At 37.7% G+C, this 25,527-nt stretch overlaps 1 protein-coding gene across 2 annotated transcripts in view; it reads left to right on the top strand.

The window, feature by feature from the left end:
* KLHL2 (kelch like family member 2) overlaps window positions 1–21,238 on the top strand; it is a 111,633-nt gene extending 90,395 nt beyond the window's left edge. For both annotated transcript variants that reach the window (XM_082727243.1, XM_082727244.1), the window contains 7 exons: window positions 8,253–8,370; window positions 12,504–12,701; window positions 13,747–13,848; window positions 15,105–15,233; window positions 15,843–15,983; window positions 18,821–18,964; window positions 20,110–21,238. In XM_082727243.1, coding sequence (XP_082583369.1) covers window positions 8,253–8,370; window positions 12,504–12,701; window positions 13,747–13,848; window positions 15,105–15,233; window positions 15,843–15,983; window positions 18,821–18,964; window positions 20,110–20,138 — 861 coding nt within the window. In that variant the 3' untranslated portion in view covers window positions 20,139–21,238. The remainder of the gene's footprint in view (window positions 1–8,252; window positions 8,371–12,503; window positions 12,702–13,746; window positions 13,849–15,104; window positions 15,234–15,842; window positions 15,984–18,820; window positions 18,965–20,109) is intronic.
* Window positions 21,239–25,527: the final 4,289 nt, after the last annotated feature.

Raw genomic sequence — 25,527 nt, forward strand, 5'->3', positions numbered from 1 at the left:
TTATGCACCATATCCAGTGCCCATGCAGTAATTTGTAATTTTCATCTTTACAGTCATATTCCATCCCATCATTGTGTTTACCCTTATTTTTGGATATATATATAAGTCTTTCTTTCCTTAAAATTTTGGGAGCTAGTTTCTTCTAAGACACCAGAATACATCCAAGATCAAGTGGGTGGCTCTGTTCTATTTGCTAGTCCAATATATAAATTTTGTTAATTTTGTATTTTTTCCCCCTTATTTCTCCCCTCCAGTTTTGGGTAACTTCTGATTTGGTTAGTGTATATTTTTCTGGGGTCCTTGCCACCCTTTTAGTATTTTACTCTCTCATTCATATACTCCTATCTGGATAAAATGACAAGGTGGAAAAACTCACCACAAAAAAAAAGAACAAGAGGTAGTACCAACAGCTAGGAACCTAATCAATACAGACATTGGTAATATGTCAGAACTAGAGTTCAGAATGATGATTATCAGTGTGCCAGCTGGGCTTGAAAAAAGCATCGAAGATATTCGTGAATCTTTCTGGAGAAATAAAAGAACTAAAATCTAACCAAGTTGAAATAAAAAAAGCTAATAATGAGGTGCAATAAAAATGGAAACTCTTACTGCTAGGATAAATGAGGCAGAAGAGAGAATTAGTGATATAGAATACCAAATGAAGGAGAATAAAGAAGCTGAGCAAAAGAGAAACAAACAACTACTTGACCACGTGGGGAGAATTTGAGAGATAAGTGATACCATAAGATGAAACAACATTAGAATAATTGTGATCCCAAAAGAAGAAGGAAGAGAAAGAAGGGCAGAAGGTATATTGCAGCAAATTATAGTAGAGAATTTCCCTAATATGGCAAAGGGAACAAGCATCAAAATCCAGGAGGCACAGGAACCCCACTCAAAATCAGTAAAAATAGGTCCACACCTCACCATCTAATAGTAAAACTTGTAAGTCTTAGTGACAAAGAGAAAATTTTGAAAGCAGCTGGGGACAAGAAGTCTGTAACATACAATGGTAGAAATATTAGATTAGCATCAGACTTATCCACAGAGATCTGGTAGGCCAGAAAGAACTGGCATGATATATTCAGAGCAGTAAATGAGAAAAATATGCAGCCAAGAATACTATATCCAGCCAGGCTATCACTGAAAATAGGAGAGAGAAAAAGCTTCCAGGACAAACAAAAATTAAAAGAATTTACAAACACCAGCCAGCCCTATAGGAAATATTGAAAGGGGTCCTCTAAGCAAAGAGAGAGCCTAAAAATAGTAGACCAGAAAGGAACAGAAACAATATATAATAACAGTCACCTTACAGGCAATACAATGGCACTAAATTCGTCTCTTTCAATACTTACCCTGAATGTAAATGGGCTAAATGCCCCAGTCAAAAGACACGGTAAAAAAACAAGACTGATTGATATGCTGTCTACAAGAAACTCATTTTAGACCCAAAGACAGATTTAAAGTGAGGAAAACAATTTACCATGCTTATGGACATCAGAAGAAAGCTGGGGTAGCAATCTTTATATCAGATAAATAAGATTTTAAGCCAAGGACTATAATAAGAGATGAGGAAGGACACTATATTTTACTTAAAGGGTCTGTCCAACAAGAAGATCTAACAATTGTAAATATTTATGCTTCTAACATGGGAGCAGCCAACTATATAAACAAATTAATAACAAAATCAAAGAAACACATTGACAATAATACAATAATAGTATGGGACTTTAACACCCCCCCCCACACTGAAATGAACAGATCATCTAAGCAAAGGATCAACAAGGAAATAAAGGCCTTAAATGACACACTGGACCCAATGGACATCACAGATATATTCAGAACATTCTATCCCAAAGCAACAGAATACACATTCTTCTATAGTGCACATGAAACATTCTCCAGAATAGATCACATCCTGGGTTACAAATCAGGTCTCAACTGGTACCAAAAGACTGGGATCATTCCCTGCATGTTTTCAGACCACAATGCTCTGAAGCTAGAACTCAGTCACAAGAGGAAAGTCGGAAAGAACTCAAATACATGGAGGTTAAAGAGCATCCTACTAAAGAATGAATGGGTCAACCCGGAAATTAAAGAAGAATTGAAAAAATTCGTGGAAACAAATGAAAATGAACAGACAACTGTTCAAAATCTTTGGGGCATAGCAAAGGCGGTCCTGAGAGAAAAGTATATAGCGATGCAAGCCTTTGTCAAGAAACAAGGATGGTCTAAAGTACACAACCTAACCCTACACCTAAAGAAGCTGGAGAAAGAACAGTAAAGAAAGCCTAAATCCAGCAGGAGAAGAGAAATAATAAAGATCAGAGCAGAAATCAATGAAATAGAAACCAAAAGAAGAGTAGACCAAATAAAAAGGAGGAGCTGGTTCCTTGAAAGAATTAATAAGATTGATAAACCCCTGGCCAGACTTATCAAAAAGAAAAGAGAAAGGACCCAAATAAATATAATCATGAATGAAAGAGGAGTGATCACAACCAACACCAAAGAAATACAAACAATTATAGAACATATGAGCAACTATACGCCAGCAGATTTGACAATCTGGAAGAAATGGATGCATTCCTGGAGATATATAAACTACCAAAACTGAACCAGGAAGAAACAGAAAACCTGAACAGACCCATAACCAGTAAGGAGATTGAAACAATCATCAAAAATCTCCCAACATCAAGAGCCCAAGGCCAGATGGCTTCCCAGGGGATTTCTACCAAACATTTAAAGAAGAATTTAATACCTATTCTCCTGAAACTGTACCAAAAAATAGAAATGGAAGGAAAACTTCCAAACTCATTATAAGGCCAACATTACCTTGATCCCAAAACCAGATGAAGGCTCCATCAAAAAGGAGAATTACAGACCAATATCTTTGATGAACACGGATGCAAAAAGTCTCACCAAAATACTAGCCAATAAGATCCAACAGTACATTAAAAGGATTATTCACCATGACCCAAGTAGGATTTATTCCTGGGCTACAAGTTTGGTTCAACATCCATAAATCAATCAATGTGATACAACACATTAATAAAAAAAAGAATAAGAACCATATGATACTAATAGATGCTGAAAAAGCATTTGACAAAGTACAGCATCCTTTCTTGATCAAAACTCTTCAAAGTGTAGGGATAGAGGGTATATACCTCAATATCATCAAAGCTATCTATGAAAAAACAACAGTGAATTTCATTCTCAATGGGGAAAAACTGAGAGCTTTTCCCCTAAGGTCAGGAACAGGGCAGGGATGTCCACTGTCACCACTGCTATTCAGCATAGTACTGGAAGTTCTAGCCTCAGCAGTCAGATAACAACAACAACAACAAAAGGCATCTGAATTGACAAAAAAGAACTAAAACTCTCACTCTTTGCAGATGATATGATACTTTATGTGGAAAACCCAAAAGACTCCACTCCAAAACTGCTAGAACTCATAGGAATTGAGTAAAGTGTCAGGATATAAAGTCAATGTACAGAAATCAGTTGCATTTCTATACACGGACAGCAAGACAGAAGAAAGAGAAATTAAGGAGTTGATCCCATTTACAATTGCACCCAAAACCATAAGATACCTAGGAATAAAGCTAACCAAAGAGGCAAAGAATCTGTACTCAGAAAAATATAAAGTACTCATGAAAGGGAGTGAGGAAGACACAAAGAAATGGAAAACCATTCCATTCTTATGGATTGGAAGAACAAATATTGTGAAAATATCTGTGCTTCCTTTAGCAATCTACACATATAATGCAATCCCTATCAAAACACCATCAATTTTTTTCACAGAAATGGAACAAATAATCCTAAAATTTATTTGGAACCAGAAAAGACCCCCGAATAGCCAGAGGAATGTTGAAAAAGAAAGCCAGAGTTGGTGGCATCACAATTCCAGACTTGAAGTTCTATTAAAAAGCTGTAATCATCAAGACAGTATGGTACTGGCCCCAAAACAGACACATAGCTCAAGGGAAAAGAATGGAGAGCCCAGAAATGGACCCTCTACTCTGTGGTCAACTAATCTTTGACAAAGCATGAAAGAATGCTTGAAATGCTTGAAAAAAGAATTGCATGAAAGAATGTCCAATGGAAAAAAAGACAATCTCTTCAACAAATGGTTTTGGGAAAACTGGACAGCCACCTGCAGAAGAATGAAACTGAACCATTTCCTTGCACTACACACAAAAATAGACTCAAAATGGATGAAAGACCCTCAGTGTGAGACAGGAATCCATCAGAATTCTTGAGGAGAACACAGGCAACAACCTCTTCGACCTCAGTTGCAGCAACTTCTTCCTAGAAACATAGGGAAGCAAGGGCAAAAATGAACTATTGGGACTTCATCCAGATCAAAAGCTTTTGCACAGCAAAGGAAACATTTAACAAAACCAAAAGTAGCTGACAGAATGGGAGAAGATATTCACAAATGACATATCAGATAAAGGGCTAGTGTCCAAAATCTATAAAGAACTTATCAAACTCAACACCCAAAGACCAAATAATCCAATAAAAAAATGGGCAGAAGACATGTACATACATTTCTGCAAAGAAGACAGCCAGATGGCCAACAGACAAATGAAAAGTGCTCCACGTCACTCAGCATCGGGGAAAGAGAAATCAAAACCACAATGAGATGAAACCACCTCACACCAGTCAAAATAACTAAAACTAACAGGTCAGGAAGTGACATGTTGGAAAAGGATGCAGAGAAAGGGGAACCTTCCTACACTGTTGGTGGGAATGCAAGCTTGTTTACCACTCTGGAAAACAGTGTTGTGGTTCCTCAAAAAGTTGAAAATAGAGATACCTTATGACCCAGCAATCACACTACTGGGTTTACCCTAAAGATACAAATGTAGTGATCTGAAGGGGCATGTGCACCCGAATGTTTATAGCAGCAATGTCCACAGTAGCCAAACTATGGAAAGAACCTAGATGTCCATCAACAGATGAATGGATCAAGAAGATGTGGTATATATACACAATGGAATTATGCAGCCATCAAAAGAAATGAAATCTTGCCATTTGCAATGATGTGGATGGAACTAGAGGGTATTATGCTGAGCAAAATAAGTCAACCAGAGAAAGAATTATCATATGAATCTCTTTGATATGAGGAATTTGAGAGACAGGGTGGGGTTGTGGGGATAGGGAAGGAAAAAATGAAACAAGATGGGATCAGGAGGGAGGCAAACCATAAGAGACTCTTAATCTCACAAAACAAACTGAGGGTTGCTGAGAGAGAGTAGGGAGAGGGTGGTTGGGTTATGGACATTGGGGTGGGTATGTGCTATGGTGAGTGCTGTGAAGTGTGTAAGCCTGATATGATAATTCACAGATCTGTACCCCTGGGGCAAACAGTACATTACATGTTAATAAAAACAATTTTATTTATTTTTTTAATAAAAATAATTTTTAAAATTTATTTACACATATTTTTGAAAAGATACTTATATTGGATGCTCTTTCAGCACACTGCCATTTTAGAGTGGTTATATTCAAGATTAATTCTGAATAGGTAGGTAAGAATAATGTAAAGGTTAATTTCTCATGCTTACATATTTTATAATAATGATTCATTTTATCATGGTATTGGTAAGTCAAATCAGACAAAATGTGGAAGTAGTGCTAAGGAATCTTTTGCAATATTCAGTAATATTTCTTCCATGACAGTGACTTAGTACTTTTTATATTAGGCTCTGATTTTATGGAATCATACGGATTTGCATGAATGATTCTTTTTATCTCTCATACATTAGTTTTGCTTCTTCAGTGAACAATATTGGGAGTGTGTAAGGCACTCTTGGATTCGGACATCATAGTGAGAAACTATGTTTGCTCCTGTCCTTTGTTGCCTTTTCACTTTGGAGTCTGTATTTTTAGAAATGTTACCATATTATTTCTGTGTATGTATTCATTTTACTCAGGATATCTGTTCAGATTTCCAACTGGGAAATTATGAAACTTGATTTTTCGGGAGGCATTTTCTACCTAATATTTAGTAGGTGAAGAAAACGAGAAAACAAAGTTTAATATGCATTTTAGGATGGTCGCTTGGGTTTGTTTAACTCCCCTACCTCTTGCCTTCCTTAAACATGTCACATTGAACTTTTCTGTACAAAAAAATGTTTCCAGTTTTCTATTCCTTTATATTAGCATAATTAGTTTGGTGTTTCTCAAAACAGATCAGATGCCTTTTACAAATAACTGTGGTGCCAGAGTCATGATCACTTGTTTTGATGGTTGGTAGCACAGTGGTTTTTAATGCAGTCTCTTGATCTCATACAAATATCCCTGCTCTCTTGTGTTCCCATTATCCATTCTTTGTCTCTCTTCTCTCTGATTCCTGGGAGTCCCAAATCCTCACCTTATTCTGCTGTTCTTGGGTGAGCTCAGGATAGATAATACTGCCATTCTCTGTATTCATTAGTGCGTTTTCCCTTCTGTCCTCATTGTGATGTGCAGAAGAGAACCACCGCATGGAAAGTGTGAGATTCGATGTTTGAGAATCATGAAATCTAATAAATCAGTATTTTTTCTGATTTTTTGAAAAGTATTGCCTTCAGAGATTTGTTCTGTAAAAGTGATCTTCAGAGATGTTAACCAAGCCTTTGATAACTATTGCCTAACTGCTAGGCAGTGTTTAGAAGTTTAAATGCTGATCGATCTTACATAAATAGCTGGATATGGGGATGATCTTTCTGTCTGTCCTACCTCTATGATTTTACAACCTGCCTTTCTTCTCCCCCTCCCCTTTTTTCCGCTTGGTGAAAGCAGGGAGAGTATTGCAGATTTTCTTAATTCTTCCTTATTTGCATCAACATTAGAAGAATGACATATCTGAAAAAAATGTTATTGGTCTATGCCCAGTCTTCTTTTTGAAGACCTTAAAATTTCTTCTACTCTCCAGTTGATAAATTACTAAAAGAGTCTTCTTTTTGGAAACTCGGGATTTACTCTGATTCAGGAATCATGTTTTCGCCATACCCATCTTTCTGTAGTTCTAAGTACAGGTAGGTCATTGCTTTGCTAAGCAAACCTCCCCTTTTTGTATGTATGAGTGATTCCATCTCCTTTTGTGTTGACTTTTTATTTCCTTTGAACATCTGTTTCCTCCTATCATCACATCATCTTTCCCCTGAGGTCCTTGCCATTCTTTAAAGTTTTCCATGCGTGATATCATTAACTTTTATGTTCTTCCAATTTGATAGCTGTGTTTTCAGTGTTGCCAAAGAGTGCCCCTTCATACTCGGTAAAAGACAAACCCAGTGACAGCTAAATTCCATCTGTCTCTCAAGGTTTCACCCCTCCAGGAAGCCTTCACTGAATTATGGCAACATTCCATTTTCTGATCAGCATTAGCGATTCATGTCTATACTAATCATATACCTTTTTGGTCATGCATAATTGTATATTGTTCTTGAATTACTTCATGGGTCTTGTCTCCTTAGTGAGATCTGTAAGCTCTTGGGAGGTAAAGACTGTCTTGTATTTCTTATGTGTATGATACCTAGCACAGTTCTGGACAAATATAGATGATAGGCACTTAGTGAATAGTTGAATTGAACTGAGGAAATTTGTAGACCTTGTTTATTCTTAACACTAGCCTATTGTACATTCATTCATTATGATTCCAGGTATCTCCATTATCTGTCCTTTAGATTGATTTTTTTTGTGTGGCATCAAAGGAGGTCTCTACTTGAGATCTAGAAATGTATGTTCTCTTGTGAACTCCATTCAGTTACTCCCCCCCTTTTCAATAGTTTTTTATTTTCCTTTTTTCATGTTTCTTTTAATACCTTACTGCCCTTTTCATTTCACCTACCTACTAACATAGATTTCACTTCTGTCTGTTCTTCTGAATTGTGGAGACCTAATCCCTGGTCATTATAAAGCCAGGGTCTAGTTTATAGCAAGCCCTATGACATATTGCAGCCTTGCCAGTGCTGAGTGCCTGCTGTTTTTGGCTTTAATACTGCTTTTGCTTGAAGGATCAGAAACTTAGTCTAGTTTCTGAAATCCTTATTTTTGACTAAATGTGCTAGATAATAGAATTGTAGTTCTAACATGTGCCCCCTTTGTTGATGTTTATTAAGTGTTGATTAGGTGGTGGTTTTTTCCCCAGCTCACCCTACCATTTTCATCCTAACACTCTCCACATCAGTGTCTTTGTAGGACATTTTAAATCCCTCTATATGCAATAGTTGCTTATTCAAGTGCTTACATTTCTGCCATTCCAGTTGATGGTGGTAGTTGGGGGCCAAGCACCAAAGGCTATCCGAAGTGTGGAATGCTATGACTTTAAAGAAGAGCGATGGCACCAAGTAGCAGAATTACCTTCCAGGAGATGTAGGGCAGGTAAGCCTGATGCATTGTGGTCATTTCTCTGCTGTTGCATCATTGGGAGCTTCACTCTGTCTTATTTTATTAATTAGAAGACTCTTTACTAGAAAAGCTTTGATTAAAATAGGTATGTCATGAGTATGATATGCCCCAAGATATGCCCCAAGACATTGTTGGGGAAAGCCTTCAGTCTTCATCTTTGCATACCTTTCTGATTCTCTAGTAGAAGATGGCATAGCTAGCAATTTGCTGGATATTTTCGTGGTTACCTTTCCTCAAATGTTGAGAAATAATTCTTTAGGTTGGGACCCTTTGTTCTAAGAGATTCCTGACTTTGCTATATAATGCGTAGTTAGTTGCCTTCTTCCAGGCATGCATTTTATAAACATTTGTTGAAATAGACTTTATTTAGCCAAAACTGCAAGCAGAAAGGCAGTTGTAAACCCGTAAGGGTTCTTCAAACAAACTCCATAATTCATGGCTCCCATAGCAAATGGAATGTAGTACTTTAGCAGTTTATCTTGGTTACTTGGTGATGGTTACATAGCAGCATAGTTATCTCATTCTTTAAGAGCTGTTTAATATTTGGGGGTGGGTCTGGATGTAGTATAGTTGTTGCTAATTTTTGTTGAACATTAAAATTGTTTTTAATCTTGCATTATAAACAGTGCTACAATGAATCCCTGACACTTACATCATTAAGTACATATGCCAATATATTTTAGTGGGGTAAAACTCTAGAGCTTAATCAGGATACCCTGATTCAAAGGGTATCCTAAGAGCAAACACCAATTATTACTACCACAAATAGTAAAATATGAAGGTACCCATTTCCCTACATTCCCAACACCACCTTGGATTAAATATTTTGAGTTTTGCCACTCTGGTAGATGGAAAATATTATCTCATCTTACCTTGTACATCCTTTATTATGAGGAGAGCTCAACATCTTTCTGAATTGTCAGTTTATGATTTTTGCCATTTTTTGTTATTTCACTGGTTTGACATAATATGGTAAGGAAAGTATCATTTTTGTTTGTCATATGTGGTGTGAATATTTATTTGTATTAATCTTTTCTTTTTTGATTTTACTTGTGTTATTTTCACCACATAAAATATTTGCCATTTTATGAAATTCTGTACATCAAGGTTTGCCTTTGGATTTAAGGATTCATTGTGTAGAAAGGGCTTACTCAAAACTATTTGTGTTAGTGTGTATAAAAAATTATTTAAAAAATTATTTAAAAATTATTTAAAAAATTATTTAAAAAAACAAGTTATTTTTAAGCTTTTTATGTTGAAATAATTTTACACTTAGAGAGGAATTGCAAAGATACTATGAAGTGTTCTGATATATTCATTTCTTAATGTTAATATATTATACAACTGATATGATTTGCAAAACTAAGGAATTAGCATTGGTACATTACTATTTAAACTAAACTACAGACTTCATATTTTATGAATTTTTTTATTAATGTCCTTATTCTGTTTCAGAAACCCATATTGCATTTGTCATATTTTCTTAGTCTCTTCTGATCTGTGATAGCTCTGTAGTCTTTCCTTATCTTTCATGCCCTTAATTCCTTGGTTAGGTGTTCTGAAGAATGTCTCTCACTTTGATGTTGTCTCATGATTAGATGGAGATTATCATGATTATCTCTGGTGATGTTAACCTCAGTCACTTGGTTAAGGTGGTGTCTGCTAGGTTTCTCCCCTAAAACAAAATTATATTTTAAAATATGAATTTTTGTAGTATTTGCAGAATTTTAATTTTTATATCCACATCAGAAACATCTAGACTTTATTTTGAAGATGTAGAATTAGTTTTTTTTAATGGTAGCCAGTTCGAAGATTTTTTATTAGCTAATTCAGCTTTTCCCATTCATTTGAAATGCTGCCTTTATCATATACTAAGTTTCTACATTTATTTGGTTTTATTCTGAATATTCAGTCCTGTTCCATTGACTCATCTTGTCTATTTATGCTTCAAAATAGAGCAGTTATCATTATAATTATTATACTTTATAATTTGTTTTAAGATACGATGGGACTAGTTACATGACTGGTGATAGGACTTGCTGCTTCTTCAGATTTTTAACATTTTCTTCATATGGTTCTGATGTTTCTTGGCAAGGTCATTCTTTGATATTTTTTTCTTTATTGTTACTGTTGGAGTCTTTCCTGATATTTATAACTGGTTTCTCATTTCATACCTGATTCCTGATTCAGTTTCCTTTTTATTGCATCATAACTCATTAGACTAGGTCCATTCCAAAGTGTATTTTTCATGCGTAAATTTTACCTTCATTGTGCCCTCGTGAAAGGCACAATGTGCCTCCCCACCCACTTCAGACTGGAGTTGATGCCCTTTAACTGTGGAATTCTGGCCAAATTACTCAAACTTTGGGGGGCTTCCCTGTAACTTTAGGGAGTATCAGTTCTTTTAGTTCACCCCCTCTCCACCCAGAGTGTTTGGGCTCAATACGTCGTTTTCTTCCTTATCACCTGAAATACCCTAGCACTTGCTAAGCATATTGTATATCTCTGAGACATGATTTTTGTTTTGTTTGGAGAGAAAAGAAAATGAACACTGCAGTGGTCCAGATTCCCACAGTGAACATTCCCCAGCGTTCCTCATGATTCATACTGCCTGCTCTGTTCCCTCATAGGAGAAATACCACATTTTCTTTATCAAGGGCACACAGGAAATACAGGGGTTACTCTTCATCATTCATTAGTTCTCTGTGTACTTAAATTGTCTGTTGCCCACAGCTCTCCTCAAATCCTTGAGATTTGCCGGAAAGTAACTTGAGTATTCATTTCCTCATTGAACCAGGGACTGAAAAGTCATTCCTTTCCCCAACAGAGAACTGCCAACACAGGCAGTTTCATTTGAACTGTAAAGAGTCTTCATGCCATAGGAAGGACTGCACATCCCTACATATTTTGGGAGCTGGGGGATCAAGCACCAGAGGCTAAGACAGTCGGGGTTCGTGGTCTGTGCCTTGCCTGATGACATCATATGGAACATTGAGCTGGTCAGCACTTTGGACTGCTGATTCCTGGTCTCCCAGCTGGATTCAGAGAACTGTCAGGCACTGTGCCTGCCCCAAGCTGAGCCGTGACAGAAGCACTACAGAATTGAAGACCAGTAAAACTTGGAACAGTGTATAGTGATGAAAATTCAGACTGTGCGAGATTTACTAACCTCAAATGCGTATCTAGGTGCAATTTGCTCTGGGGGGTTCAGGAGCTAGAGGTAATCCCTTCAGGCTAAAGTAGTTCGAGAGAACGTGGAACTTTCACTGGGACTTGAAACTTGAAGAAAGCAGAATGGGTGGTAAGAGGAGCTGCTCAGATCAGGACAACCACAGGAAAAAGCTTAGAGAAGTGAGAAAGTGATTCAACCCAGAGGCTAGCAACTTGGCTTCTCCATCCAGGGATTCCCTAACCTCTCATTAGCCCAGGGTCAGCAAACTTTTTACCGTACCAGAAAATAAGTACTTCAGGCTTTGTGGGTTATATGGTCTCTGTCACAGCTCAAGTGCCACTACAGTGTGAAAGCAGTCCTAGACACTACATAAATGAATGGGTGGGGCTGTGTTCCAGTGAGACTTTATGGGTGTAGAAATTTGCATTTCGTGTAATTTTTCCTGTGTCACAAAATACTTTTTTTCTTTTGGTTGTTTTTCACCAATTAAAAAATGTAAAAACCACTCCTGGCTCATAGTTTCTACACAGCCCCTGATTTAGCTCATTAACATGATAAACTGGCAGTACATTATGCAAATTGAGAATAAACATATAGAGTGGAAGATCCAAAATTGAAAGGTGTGGGAGCTGTATACAGGTTTAAGCAGTTGGCAAATATTGCCTCAGTATTTAAGTCTGTAAATAAATATTTGAAAAAGCCAAGAGTCAAAATAATGCCTCAGCCCACACCACTGCATTTTTTAATAATCTTGGAAAGGAGGACAATATAGTGCTTAGATATTCTTGCTAATGAATAGAGTTCTATTTAGTTGGTGTTCTCTTAAGAGCAGTTTGTTTTCTGACAACAGCTGTGGACTTACGGGGACGCAGCCTTAAGATAGTGGGGTTGTCTGGCTGCATACTCATAGTTAACTGCTGGATTTCTTTGGCAGGGATGGTCTACATGGCTGGGCTTGTTTTTGCTGTCGGTGGCTTTAATGGCTCTTTGAGAGTCCGCACTGTAGATTCCTATGACCCCGTGAAAGATCAGTGGACCAGCGTTGCAAACATGCGGGACCGCAGAAGCACTTTGGGAGCTGCTGTACTGAATGGATTGTTGTATGCTGTGGGAGGCTTTGATGGCAGCACAGGTAGCTTTCTTTTGGTCTTTTCTATCTTGTATTAAAATTAACATAGCAGGAGCGCCTGGGTGGCTCAGTGGGTTAAAGCTTCTGCTTTCGGCTCAGGTCATGATCCCAGAGTCCTGGGATCAAGCCCCACATCAGGCTCCGCATCGGGCTCTCTGCTCAGCAGGGAGCCTGCTTCCCTTCCTCTCTTTCTCTGCCTGCCTCTCTGACTACTTGTGATCTCTGTCTGTCAAATAAATAAATAAAATCTAAAAAAAAAAAAAAAATAACATAGCAATCATGTTTAGGGAATAAATTGTGGCAAATTTAGTAGGAGACTTTTGAGTGTTTTAACAGGTATTATGAAGGTAAGTTTAAAAGCTCCCGTCAAGGGGCGCCTGGGTGGCTCAGTGGTTAAAGCCTCTGCCTTCAGCTCAGGTCATGATCCCAGGGTCCTGGGATCAAGCCTCGCATCGGGCTCTCTGCTCCGCAGGGAGCCTGCTTCCTCCTCTCTCTCTGCCTGCCTCTCTGCCTACTTGTGGTCTGTCTGTCAAATAAATAAAAATCTTAAAAAAAAAAAAAAAAAAGCTCCCGTCAAGAGTTCTTTTAAGGGGTACATGGGTGGTTCAGTCAGTTAAGCATCTGCCTTGGGCTCAGGTTATGATCCTGGGGTCCTCGGATCAAGTTCCGCATTGGGCTCCCTGCTCAGCTTCTCCCTCTCCCTCTGTGCTCACGTACTCTCTTTCTCAAATAAATAAATAAATATTTTTTTAAGAGTTCTTTTAAATAGTGGAAGAGTACTTAAGTCTATAAATTTTCTTCTTTATGCGTATCACTGTCCTCTTACCATGTTTAAAAAGCTAAGAAGTATCAGTAGCTTGGATAGGAGCCCTGGGGAAAAAAGGTTAGTCCTATGTATCATGTAATTGCTGTTTACATTCCACCATTTTCTTCTTTTAATTTAGACCAATTTAACATACCTGAAGTACTTTTCCCTAGTAGTAAAGGAACAGTTACCTTACTTTTTTTTGTTAGAGGAGGAAATGAAGAGCATTGTGCTTTATTACAGGTTTATCATCTGTGGAAGCATATAATATAAAGTCTAATGAGTGGTTTCACGTGGCTCCAATGAACACGAGGAGGAGCAGCGTGGGTGTCGGTGTTGTCGGAGGTGGGTGCTGACAGTTGTTTCAGGTGAATTTTTCCAGGCACGTATGACTTTTTGATTGCTAAGAGTGATCCTTCCAATAATCTGAACATCAGTTTTCTCAATGGGCAAGCACATGATCATTTAAACAAGGAAAGGAAGAGCCGCTGTAAAATTTTATCATTTTTAAAAAAATTGGCTTGTGTATATAAACTAAACTGTGGAAGCCCTTGTTCTCCAGTCCTCCTTTTTCTCCTTCTGTCCTCTTTTTCATCCCATTCTTTTTTTTCTCTCTCTCTCTCTGTGTTTGTAACCTATATAAAACTGTTAACTGCTCTCAATTCAGTTGTTAAGGGAACAAATCAGAGGACATATGTGCAAAATTTTATTGCTGGAGAAAGGCTGTTTCACATTTAGGAGGATGGGTTGCCTCAATTATTTATATCCTACCTTGTCCACCGAAAGAGCTTAAGAAAGGTTGTAACTATTATTTTTTGGTGCAATTTTTTTAAATTTTAAATTTGCCTTGGCAGATTTGTGGGTTCTCACTCCTTCCCCACTATTGGTATAATACTTTGTACTTTTTTTTAGAACAGCTTTATTGCAATATAATTCACATACCATACAATTCACCCATTTAAAGTGTACAATTCAATGTGCACACATCACCACAATTCATTTTAGAACATTTTTATTCCCCCAAGCAGCAGCCCCACGTCCCTTAGCTGTCACCCCCATCTCCCCAGGTCTCAGCAGCCACTAATTCTTTGTCTATGTATAAATTTCCCACTAATGGACATTTCATATTAATGAAATAATACAGTATGTGCTCTTTTGTGATTGAATTCTTTGATTTAAAGTAATGTTTTTGGGGGTTCATCTGTGTTGTAGCATTTACCAGTACCTCATTTCTTTTTATCGCCAAATAATAATTCACTGTATACTGGTATTAATTTTTGATTTAACTTTTTTTCCCATTTTACTAAGATTACCAAGGTATTTGTTTCCCACGATATTGATTCCTTACCAAATGTTATCCAAAGATGCATGAATGTACGTTATTTTTCAGATTTGTTGATGAAAATTTTAAGTTAATATCATCAGAGATGCCCTGCAGAGCTTCATAATGTGGTTTTATAATGCCTTTGGTCACCACTAGGGAGTATCTTTATAGTTTATAAAAATAATAAAAGAGAAACTGCTATTGTAGAGGAAAATACTTAATGCCTTGAAGAAATAGCTTTTGATGATTCTGGCTTTCTTTGTGATTCCATGTTTAGGTTTGCTCTATGCCGTAGGGGGTTATGATGGAGCTTCACGTCAATGTCTTAGCACAGTAGAATGCTATAATGCTACAACAAACGAGTGGTCATATATAGCAGAAATGAGCACCAGACGGAGCGGAGCCGGTATGTAGGCAACTCGTTTAGATTAAAGCATGAAAATGATGGGAATGAATTAATAAACAAGTGAAATGATTCATTGGCTGCTCTTTATATTACCAGAAAATATATTGCATATCCTGATTTTAATGACACTGTTAAATCTCCTTTGAATTAGGCAGGTAGGTGGATAGCTATATTTAAATATCACTTTGTACAATTCCTAAGTGCTATATTAAAGGCACTTGTATCACTTAATTATTTATATTATTTGGCATTCTTTGAGTTTTTGTTCTTAGTTCTTACTGAACTTCATAATCAAGTCTCTTCATATCCATTTCTTACAAGTTTTATCCTTTAATACTGGTTTGCTTTTACTGTGAAAGTTGTTTTTCAGAAGCATTATATTAAAGGACTTCCCTCTTTGTGTTTCACTCTCATACTATTTTTATTGTATTCGACATGCCTTTTTTAGAATAGTAGTTCTTACTGAGATTCTCATTTGTCAGACCAATTCATTTCCATTTTTTGTGTGCTTTAATATTGACTTACTTTTAAAATCATTTGAATAAAACCTAGGATCTTATAAATTTGTCACTTTTACTCTACTATAGTTTGGTTCTTTGTGTTTTATAGGTGTTGGTGTGTTAAACAACTTACTGTATGCTGTTGGGGGTCATGATGGTCCTTTAGTACGAAAAAGTGTTGAAGTGTATGATCCCACCACCAATACATGGAGACAGGTTGCAGATATGAACATGTGCAGAAGAAATGCAGGTATCTGTCTAGCTTACAATTATGGAATTTATATTGATTTGTATTCGGAGTTTTACTAGCATTGCTGTATATTTTCATTCTTCTTTTACTGGTTTGGGTTTCCTAGTAGATTAGCTCTTTAAAATGAAACTTATATAGTAATCTTATATAGTGAATGCCTAGCTTAGTGGCTACTTTTTGGTGATAATGTAGACTAAATCAGAGGAAGAGCCCTCTATATTTGATGCTTAAATTCATTCATTCTTACCACAGATATTTTTGAGTGTATACATACATATCATGTATTGTGTACTGGAGTTCCAGTCCTCTAGAGTTTATCTGGTTGAGTATTTGTATGAGGTAAAAAGCTAGTAGTTTATCTGAATCTGAAGAAGCTAACCCTAATTTAATATAGTTCATGATTTCTGAAATTGGAAAAGCTAAAACAACATCAACAATAAGTAATTTTTTAAAAGATTGATTTATTTTATTTTTTTAAAGATTTTATTTATTTATTTGCCAGACAGAGATCACAAGTAGGCAGAGAGGCAGGCAGAGAGAGAGGAAGGGAAGCAGGCTCCCTGCTGAGCAGAGAGCCCGATGTGGGGCTCGATCCCAGGACCCTGAAGTCATGACCTGAGCTGAAGGCAGAGGCTCAACACACTGAGCTACCCAGGCACCCCGCCACCCCCCCCAAATGCTCTTCTTAATCTCTCTTTATTTTAAAAATATTGTTGTGTGATTATGAGGGGAGACTAGTATATGGGACTACAAGCACCTTTCCTATCATCTAGTCAATTGTATTTGGTGAGATACCAAAAATCTCTTAGTTATAGATAATCCAGAACCATGGTAAGATTCACAAATCTGGGCCCTAAGTAGAATAAGTGCTTGACCCCAATATATATCAGGTTAGAAAAGCCACAGTAATATGTACCTGTGCCTTGCATTCTGAGCTTTCATTTCCTAAACACTGGAATAGTCTGATTTTTTTCCCCTGCTACCTGTTTTATTGTTTCCAAATCAAAATTAGCTCATTTCTTCTAGCTAAAAGAATAAGGCAGTAAATTGTATATGTAGAACTATCATCCTGCTCTTGCTTTTTAAACAGTTGAACTATATTAAAATTTGCTTTTGCTTCTTGTCAAGAAATTCACATTTGCTTCTTGTTAAGAAATTAGAATAGTAACAAAACTGAATTTGAGTAGCGAAAATCCATTCCATTTGCACAGAAGATACTACTGCTGGGGCGCCTGGGTGGCTCAGTCAGTTAAGCGTCTGCCTCTGGCACAGGTCATGATTTCAGGGTCCTAGGATTGAGCCCCACACTGAGCCCCACATTGGGTCCTCTGCTCCTCTGCCACTTCCCCTGCTTGTGCTCCCTAATAAATAAAATCTTTAACAAAAAGAAAAAAGATACTATTGGTAGAGTACTTTTAAATGTTATATAGAGATTTGGACTCATTATTTTGTTATGTTAAAAATCTACAAGCAGGGCGCCTGGGTGGCTCAGTTAAGTGACTGCCTTTGGCTCAGGTTTTGATCCTGGAGTCTCAGAATAGAGTCCCCCATCAGGCTTCCTGCTTGGCGGAGTCTGCTTCTCCCTCTGACCCTCCCTCTTCTCATGCTCTCTCTCGCTTTCTCTCATTCTCTCTCTCAAATAAATAAATAAAACCTTTAAAAAAAAATCTACAAGCATCTGTTAATTAGGTTAGCAAAACCATCTACAAAACTACAGAAACCAGTGTGTGAGCAACATCCTCTGGTCGTTGTGATGCTCTCTAGTACCAGTTAGTTCTGAACCTTGTTTAAAATTATTAAAAGTATGCTTTTAAAGTATATATTAAAATAAAGAGCTTTTACAAGTTTACTTTTTAACTCAGTTTTCTTTGTAAAAATTTATACTTAGAAAATAGTTGCCTTGGTATGCAAAAAAGTATGTAAGAGGGATTCTTGTTCATTGCAACATTACTATAAGAGCAAAAAAAACTGAAAATAGGGGCACCTGGGTGGCTCAGGGGGTTAAGCCTCTGCCTTCAGCTCAGGTCATGATCTCAGGGTCCTGGGATCGAGCCCCACATCGGGCTCTCTGCTCAGCAGGGAGCCTGCTTCCCCCTCTTGCTCTGCCTGCTGCTCCGTCTACTTGGGATCTCTCTCTCTCTGTCAGATAAATAAATAAAAAATCTTAAAAAAAAATTAAAAAACTGAAAATAACTTAATATCTGTCAGCAAAAGACAATCATGTTATGGTATTATAAATGGAATATTATGCAGCCATTAAACATTATGTAGATCTATATTAACTTAGGGAAATGTCCAAGGTACATTGTTTGGGGGTGGGTGCGTAATAAAGCAGTGTGTGTAGTATAAGCAACTTTAAGGTTAAAAAAAAGAAGTATCTGAGTATATATGCATAGATAAGAGTCAGCAAAAGTAGTGATCAGAATTTCAATGGTCATTATTCTAATTAGTACAGAATTAGAGGTGATCTTTTTTTATATGTACTTTTCTAGATATTTTGAATTTTTACAAAAAAATGAGTTATTTTAGTAATAATGAAATAAATAATGCTTTCTCTCTTTATAGGAGATAAAGTAACCATTCAGTATCATTTCTGAATTCATATCATTTAGTGGTCATATAAAACAACTACTGCATAAATGGAAGAAGTTGGAGCTCGGAAGTGGTATTAGACTATAGATACAAAGGGAATTGTTTTCATGTTTACCACTTTCTCTTCTTAACCCTTTTCAAGGAAATAAGGGTCTTTGGACCACCTCACCAAATACATAAAGGAATATGTATATTTACCCAGATTTTTAAAATAACTGTTTTCTCTCTGCATAATTTTTTTAAAGGAGTTTGTGCAGTTAATGGTCTGTTATATGTAGTTGGCGGGGATGATGGTTCCTGTAACCTGGCATCTGTAGAATATTATAATCCAACGACTGATAAATGGACAGTTGTGTCATCTTGTATGAGCACAGGGAGAAGTTACGCAGGTAATAAATGTCCGATTTTCTTACAGTCTTCTTACAGTCTTCTATTAGATGGAAAAAATACATCATCATGATTTTTATATTATGAATATTCTAAAGAGAATTTTCTCAAAGTTTATTTCTTATTCCCTACTGGATGTATATATTCTAAAATAAAGCATTGGTATTGTTTTGTCATTCTGCAGTCATTTGAATTCAAAATCCCAAAACTTTCTAGTGCAGAATCATATAATAAAACTTAATGTGGCTAAAATCTGTATGCATAGAGTGGAGTTCACTATGTGGCAAGGCTTTCATTACTCAGATAGCCAAGAAATATGACCACTACAACATCTCCCCTGGCAGGGTGCCATGTGATAGTACTGTAGTGAAACTGTGGAGTGATTTTTCTTAGTTACACATAACCCTGGGTGAATTATAAAATACCATTTTTGGTCCATTCTCTTAGTAAGAGAAATAGTAATAATCTTTAATCAATATAATGATGAGTCTTTACAGTTGTATGTTACATATTATTCTAATGATAGATATATGTATATTGACTTAAATTCTAATATTTATTCTAATATTTACCCAGGAGTGGAGAGAAAAGAATTTATATTAATTAGCCATCATTGTTGTTCATGTATCATCCAAAACAACACCTAACAGAAGAACTATATATAGTAGGCTCCCAGAATAATATGGCTCAAAATTAGGTGAAATTTTTAATAACTTTTTATTGAGATATAACTGATACAGAATAGTGTATACTTAAATTGTACAAGTTTATTGTATATACCTGTGAACCCATCAGTCACAATCAAGATAATGACAATATCCATCACCCCACAAAGTTTCTTGTATCCCTTTGAGTATTAAGTGGATTTTGATATTTTCTAAGAAAAATTATTTTCTCTTAATTATAACCATAAAGAGCAAAAAAGTAGTTCTGGATTAAGTAGTCTGATGTAGTTCTGGTCCATAACTAAGTAGAGATCTCACTGTCATTTAGATTAAATGATAGCAGTATTCAAGTTGAGGAAAGAGATCTTGAAAACACACTGATTCATTCAGTCCCTATTGTTTCAATAATAAAGAATTCACTCTTTTCTCAGAGGTACAGAATGCTGCCTGTGACCATCTGTTCTCTTTCTTTCTTTGCTCAGGCGTCACAGTTATTGATAAACCATTATGAGCCAGAAGGACATTTTTGGCGTATTTACACATGAAAAACAGGCTTCACCACGTATTTATGAAGCGACTCAGAGTCTAGCACTTCTCCACTTGTGGCTGCTCTTTAAGTCTCAGCAGAAGATCAGATCGGCTGCCTTAATAGGCCTCAGATACTGAAGATTATTTTTGGTAGAAGTACTGCATAGGGTTTTTCTGCAATGAGCAGCAGCTTACTGAATTTTAATAAGAAATCAGGACTACAGTACTTATTCTGTGGTCTTTAGACAACAGTTGCTTTCTTACAGACTAGTTCTTACCAACCTCGAATGACTATGGATTATTTTGTGAAGGATGATAAAGTAATGTGTGTTCTTGTAAAATTAAATTTTATCTTAATTCCTTCTCTTGAAAATCGGTATACACAGGAACTGAAAATCTTTGAAAAGGTATTAAAATCTGTGTAAGTATACAAACTTGCTGAGGGATAAAACTGTTTGCTTTTATAAAATATCTTTGATTACATGAGTATAATAAATTGTGTGCATATAAATGTGTGTCTATATGCTTTCCTTTAAATATGTTTGAAAAGATGTTTGAAACTTGATTATACTATTTATAATTGGCACAGTACTTTGAATTATGCCAGTACTACATTGTAAAACAGAGTTGTATTTTTTGATATTTAACAATGCTTAACACTTTAAAATGCCACTTCTGAGGAATGAACATGGTGTAACACACTTGAATATGTGTGATGCCAAACTTTTTTAAATAAAATATAAATTATGCTTATTTATTATTTCCTTTAGTTTAATCTTGGTCATGTTTTGGTGTGTATTTTTAATTTTTTTCTTAAAGTAACACTTTGGCATGAACATTACTGCAGGTTTTTGATGAATATAATGAATGTATGGAATTCAGCTGAATTTGCATGGTCTTAAGAATTTTTTCTGTGTGTATAAATTTAGCTGCTATTAACAGAAGAGAGAACTTTCTGTGAGTAGCCATGTGTGTTGATCAAATACAGTTTTTCTGGGATCTTCAATTAATCTCACTTTAAAATGACCAAAACATGTCTTTCTTGAATATCTTTGAATAAAAGTTTGTATATTATTTGTTTCACATTGTCCTTGATTTTTATCTATTTAGTTTCATATTAAGAAAGTTGTCTTTTTTTTTAATTTGCATTTTCTAACTTAACAAATCAGCATTTTTAACTTGTTGCCAAAAGAACGTAAAAGGCAAGTCTATTATCAGTAAGTGAAGTCATTGAAAATTGTAATCCAAGAAAAAGTTATCTCAGCCATCAGGGAAAAGTCTCGCAAGTATTGGTGAAATTTCGAGTTTTTATATTCCTCTGTCCCTACTATGAGAACAAGATAGATGACAATGAAACAAATAGCAAAGGACCAAAAAGTAAGTCAAAGAAAAAATACCCACTCTAGAGCAACTGAGACATAAATTGTGGTTTTGATACAAATCAAAGGAATTGAAGGAATTAGAGCTTGTCCATTGGGATGGACAGCTTAGGTTGTGGATCCCTGAGAGGGTGCAGAGGGGAGGGAAGGAGAATGAGGAGAAAAGTGTGATGGGATGCAGTGGCTATGCCTCAGAAGAGAATTTAAAAGGTTAGCATGAAAAGAAGTTGAGCCAGAACAATCGATAATCAAGAGCAAGAATTAGACCTATGATAAAATTTCCATTTAGTTTAGTACAGAGTACTGAAATTTAAACATATATTTAATACTTACTTGAACTTTTAATTATAAATGGAAACATAAAGAATTTAATCAGAAAAAGAAAGAGCCTCTGCTTACCTTATGAAAGAATGAATTCCTGCATTAGTGTGGCTCCAAGCACATCCAATGTCAACAAACATGCTGAAGATCTAATGAATTTGGAGCACGATTAACTGTTTTCAGCGGCATCAAGGAAAATGTGTGTCAGTATCTTCCTAGTCACTTCCAAACACTGATATTCCATGAAACCTCTGAATTATCAATTAAAGATTTATCTAAAAAATAAATTAAGCTTTTCCTGAAATGCAATCTATTAAGGTAGCAAAGTCTTAGATATTAGCGTGTCAAGTGTCTCTTTGTTTTTACTTCCTTTGAAGCTTTAATAGCTAGACTGTAAAGTAGTTTGCCAAGGTTTGTCAGTAGGTAGATTCGTAACTCTGTCTTCAGAGGCTTTGGATATACCCTGCTCCCCCACACCCCTCTGTCCAGTTTGGAATGCCCCCTTTAAAAAGGGGGGGCATATAAAAGCATTCTTGGCTTATTCTATTATTGTACGAGAAAGACCATAAGTTAAGGCAGAGAGGCATTTCAGAAATCCTGTCAAGAAAACAGTACCAGGGGCGCCTGGGTGGCTCAGTGGGTTAAGCTGCTGCCTTCAGCTCAGGTCATGATCTCAGGGTCTTGGGATCGAGTCCCACGTCGGGCTCTCTGCTCGGCGGGGAGCCTGCTTCCCTCTCTCTCTCTGCCTGCCTCTCCATCTACTTGTGATTTCTCTCTGTCAAATAAATAAATAAAAAAAAAAAAAAAAAAAAGAAAACAGTACCAGGTTCAAGTGGAGCTCAAGGCTAGATTTGGATACCTGCATTATGAAGCAACTCTGCTGCCTGCTTTGCTTGGATATGTGCCTTGTTGGCCAAAAGCACTGGTGGCTATGGTTAAGGTGGATGATACATATACTGCTGGAAGACTTTGACTTCCCTTCCTTTCCCTTGTGCACTCCGGCGTATGATTCCTAGTTTTTGTTATCCTCCCTTATAGCATGAAGACCTGAGTATTTATAATCTCAGCTACTGATGGGTTGTGAAATTACTCCTTTAATAGATACAAGGACAGCATAATATTACACAGTGATGGCTAAACAAGCCTGCCTCTTGTTTCCGTTTGGTATTGAGCAAACTGCCTCCTACTGACTTGTATGGCAGCCAGTGTCTCATTTTGGAGAGGAGTTCACATGGGAGAGTGGAATCACGCTTTGAATCAAGACTCAGGTTCCAGCCTTGCTTTATGACTCCAAAGAAAAAAGCAGTGTGTGTACTGGAAAATCCAAGGGCATAAGAACAAGAAGGCTCTGCATTTGCATCCCCCCTCTATTAGCTGCCAGCTGTGACTTTAAATATGTTATTTAACCTCTGCTTCTTATCTTTCTGCTCTAAAATGGCAGTGTAGTGTCTGTGTCACAAGGTTATTGTAGAATTTGAAAGAAATGATGTATGTGAATATGCCTGGAATACAGAGGACCCTCAATAAATTACCATTTTTGTTAACATTCTCAGAACCTCCTATTTCTTTATTGTATGGAAATAAGTGAGTTGAGCTGCCCTATCTGTATTTCCTTTCTAAATGTCTAAGATTTAAAATAGTAATTTGACCCCTCCAATACATACACCTGCTCTAATTCAGAAAATACATCTACTGTGTAGGCTTTCAAGTATGAAATGATAACCAACATTTTCTGAGCACTTCCTGTATTCCAGGTACTATGCACGTGGCCTTACATACATACTATTTACCATCATAACAAACTAATTTTTTTTTAAGATTTTATTTATTTATTTGACAGAGATCACAAGTAGGCAGAGAAGCAGGCAGAGAGAGAGGGGGAAGCAGGCTCCCTGCTGAGCAGAGAGCCTGATGTGGGGCTCGATCCCAGAACCCTGGGATCATGACCTGAGCCGAAAGCAGAGGCCTTAACCCACTGAGCCACCCAGGTGCCCCCATAACAAACTCTTTTACAGAGGTACTAGATAAAACTTAGCACAGAAGTTAGCACACTGCTAATGGACAAAACCTGGTAAATCTGACCCATGGTGCATATTTTTTAACAGTACTGGAGAAAACGCAACAGGTTTGAGCAGATGAAGAGTAGACTGCAGATGCAGTTACACCTACAACCTCAGCCAGTAAGAGGGGGAGCTCTCGAGCTGATGAGGGGCTGGGCCACTGTACTCCTGCATGGACCAGACTGACCAGACCAGCTGTGGACTCCCGCTGCCCCCTGGAAAGGGGGTGTAGCAGTGGGGAGAGGTGGCGCTTTCTGCCAACACTCAGTAACTGAGCCCCTGCTTCAGTCCTGAAGAAGGGACCTGAGTGGTGCACCACAACATCCACTCCAGGACACCACTCCCCTTCAGATCCCATTTAATTTGATTTGACCCCACTGTAATGATACTTTACAGAGATGTCTTTGTCAGACATGGGACAGTTAGATGGGAGGGTAGAAGTCACTGAAGCTAAGGAAAGGCATTCCTCAAGAGGGAGCTTCCTCAGGCAGATTATACCTGAACTGATAGGTGATGGGTAGGGGAGGAGATGGCTGATGATTTCCGGCAGAAAAACCAGTTTGAGCATAGCCCTGAGAGAAACAACAGCATCCCGTTTTCCTGAACCACTGAGTAGCAGTGCCTTCAACTAGACCAAATTGGTGCCTTTGTGCGAACTTTTAGGACACACCCTTAAGCTGAAATTCGTGTCTTCTTACACCGTCTGTACAGGCTACCCTTATTCCCTGTACATTAGTATTTTAGTGTTGAGAGACGGCTGAGATGAGGCCAGGGCAGTAGACAAGTTGCAAGTGTGTCAAATCCTCTGTGCCCCGCCCCGGCCAGCCCCCTAGCCCCCCCCTCCCCCGGCCCCCGGTATTCTGGAGCTCCCCGTTCCCCTGGGGGTTTCAACGCCTGGGCGTTCTGGCAGCCCACGCACTACTGACCAGGTCAAGGCCTTAACCCCCCCTCAGGGGAACAGCCGTCTGCCATCTGTTAGGTCAAATCATTTTCTAAACTTTTACTAGCTTCCGCTGTTCTCACCTGCAAAATGGGGTAATGATAACTAACTCTCTAGATGATCGCAGGAGATATACTGCATGGGAAATTCTCCATCTTCCATATATATATGGGTTTATTAAAGGTTACTGGGGCTGGGGAAACAGGGAAGGAGAATGATCTAAATCCAAGGTACGCCAAAGAAAGGCGGAGCTATCTGTAAACACAGAACAGTCAAAACCGCATTTGTCCTATTCTCTTTCCAGATTCTGGCGAGGCGACTGCTACACAAATCGCATCTCAAAGTCACGGGGAGGACGAGCTGGTACCCTCTTACCCCGCCAGGGGTGGCGCGGCGGGAACGACGGAGGAACACCGGTTGCCAAGGCAACTCCTTGCGGCGGCCCCCACGTAGCCGCCGTCCGTTTCCACCCCCTCACGCCGTCACGCGTCCTCGCGCTTCCCCGCCTCCAGGCGCGCTGCGGCGCTGGCTACTGGCTAGACGTCTCGGTCTCACTATCCTCACTCCATCCGCGGAGCCAATGGCTGGGATCGCCAGGGGTTCGTTCACGCGAGTCAGACGATGCCTGCAATACCGAGGACCAATCCCAGTGCTGAGAAGGCGGGCTGGGAG

This window comes from Mustela nivalis, assembly GCF_964662115.1.
Source record: "Mustela nivalis genome assembly, chromosome: 4".
NCBI lineage: Eukaryota > Metazoa > Chordata > Mammalia > Carnivora > Mustelidae > Mustela > Mustela nivalis.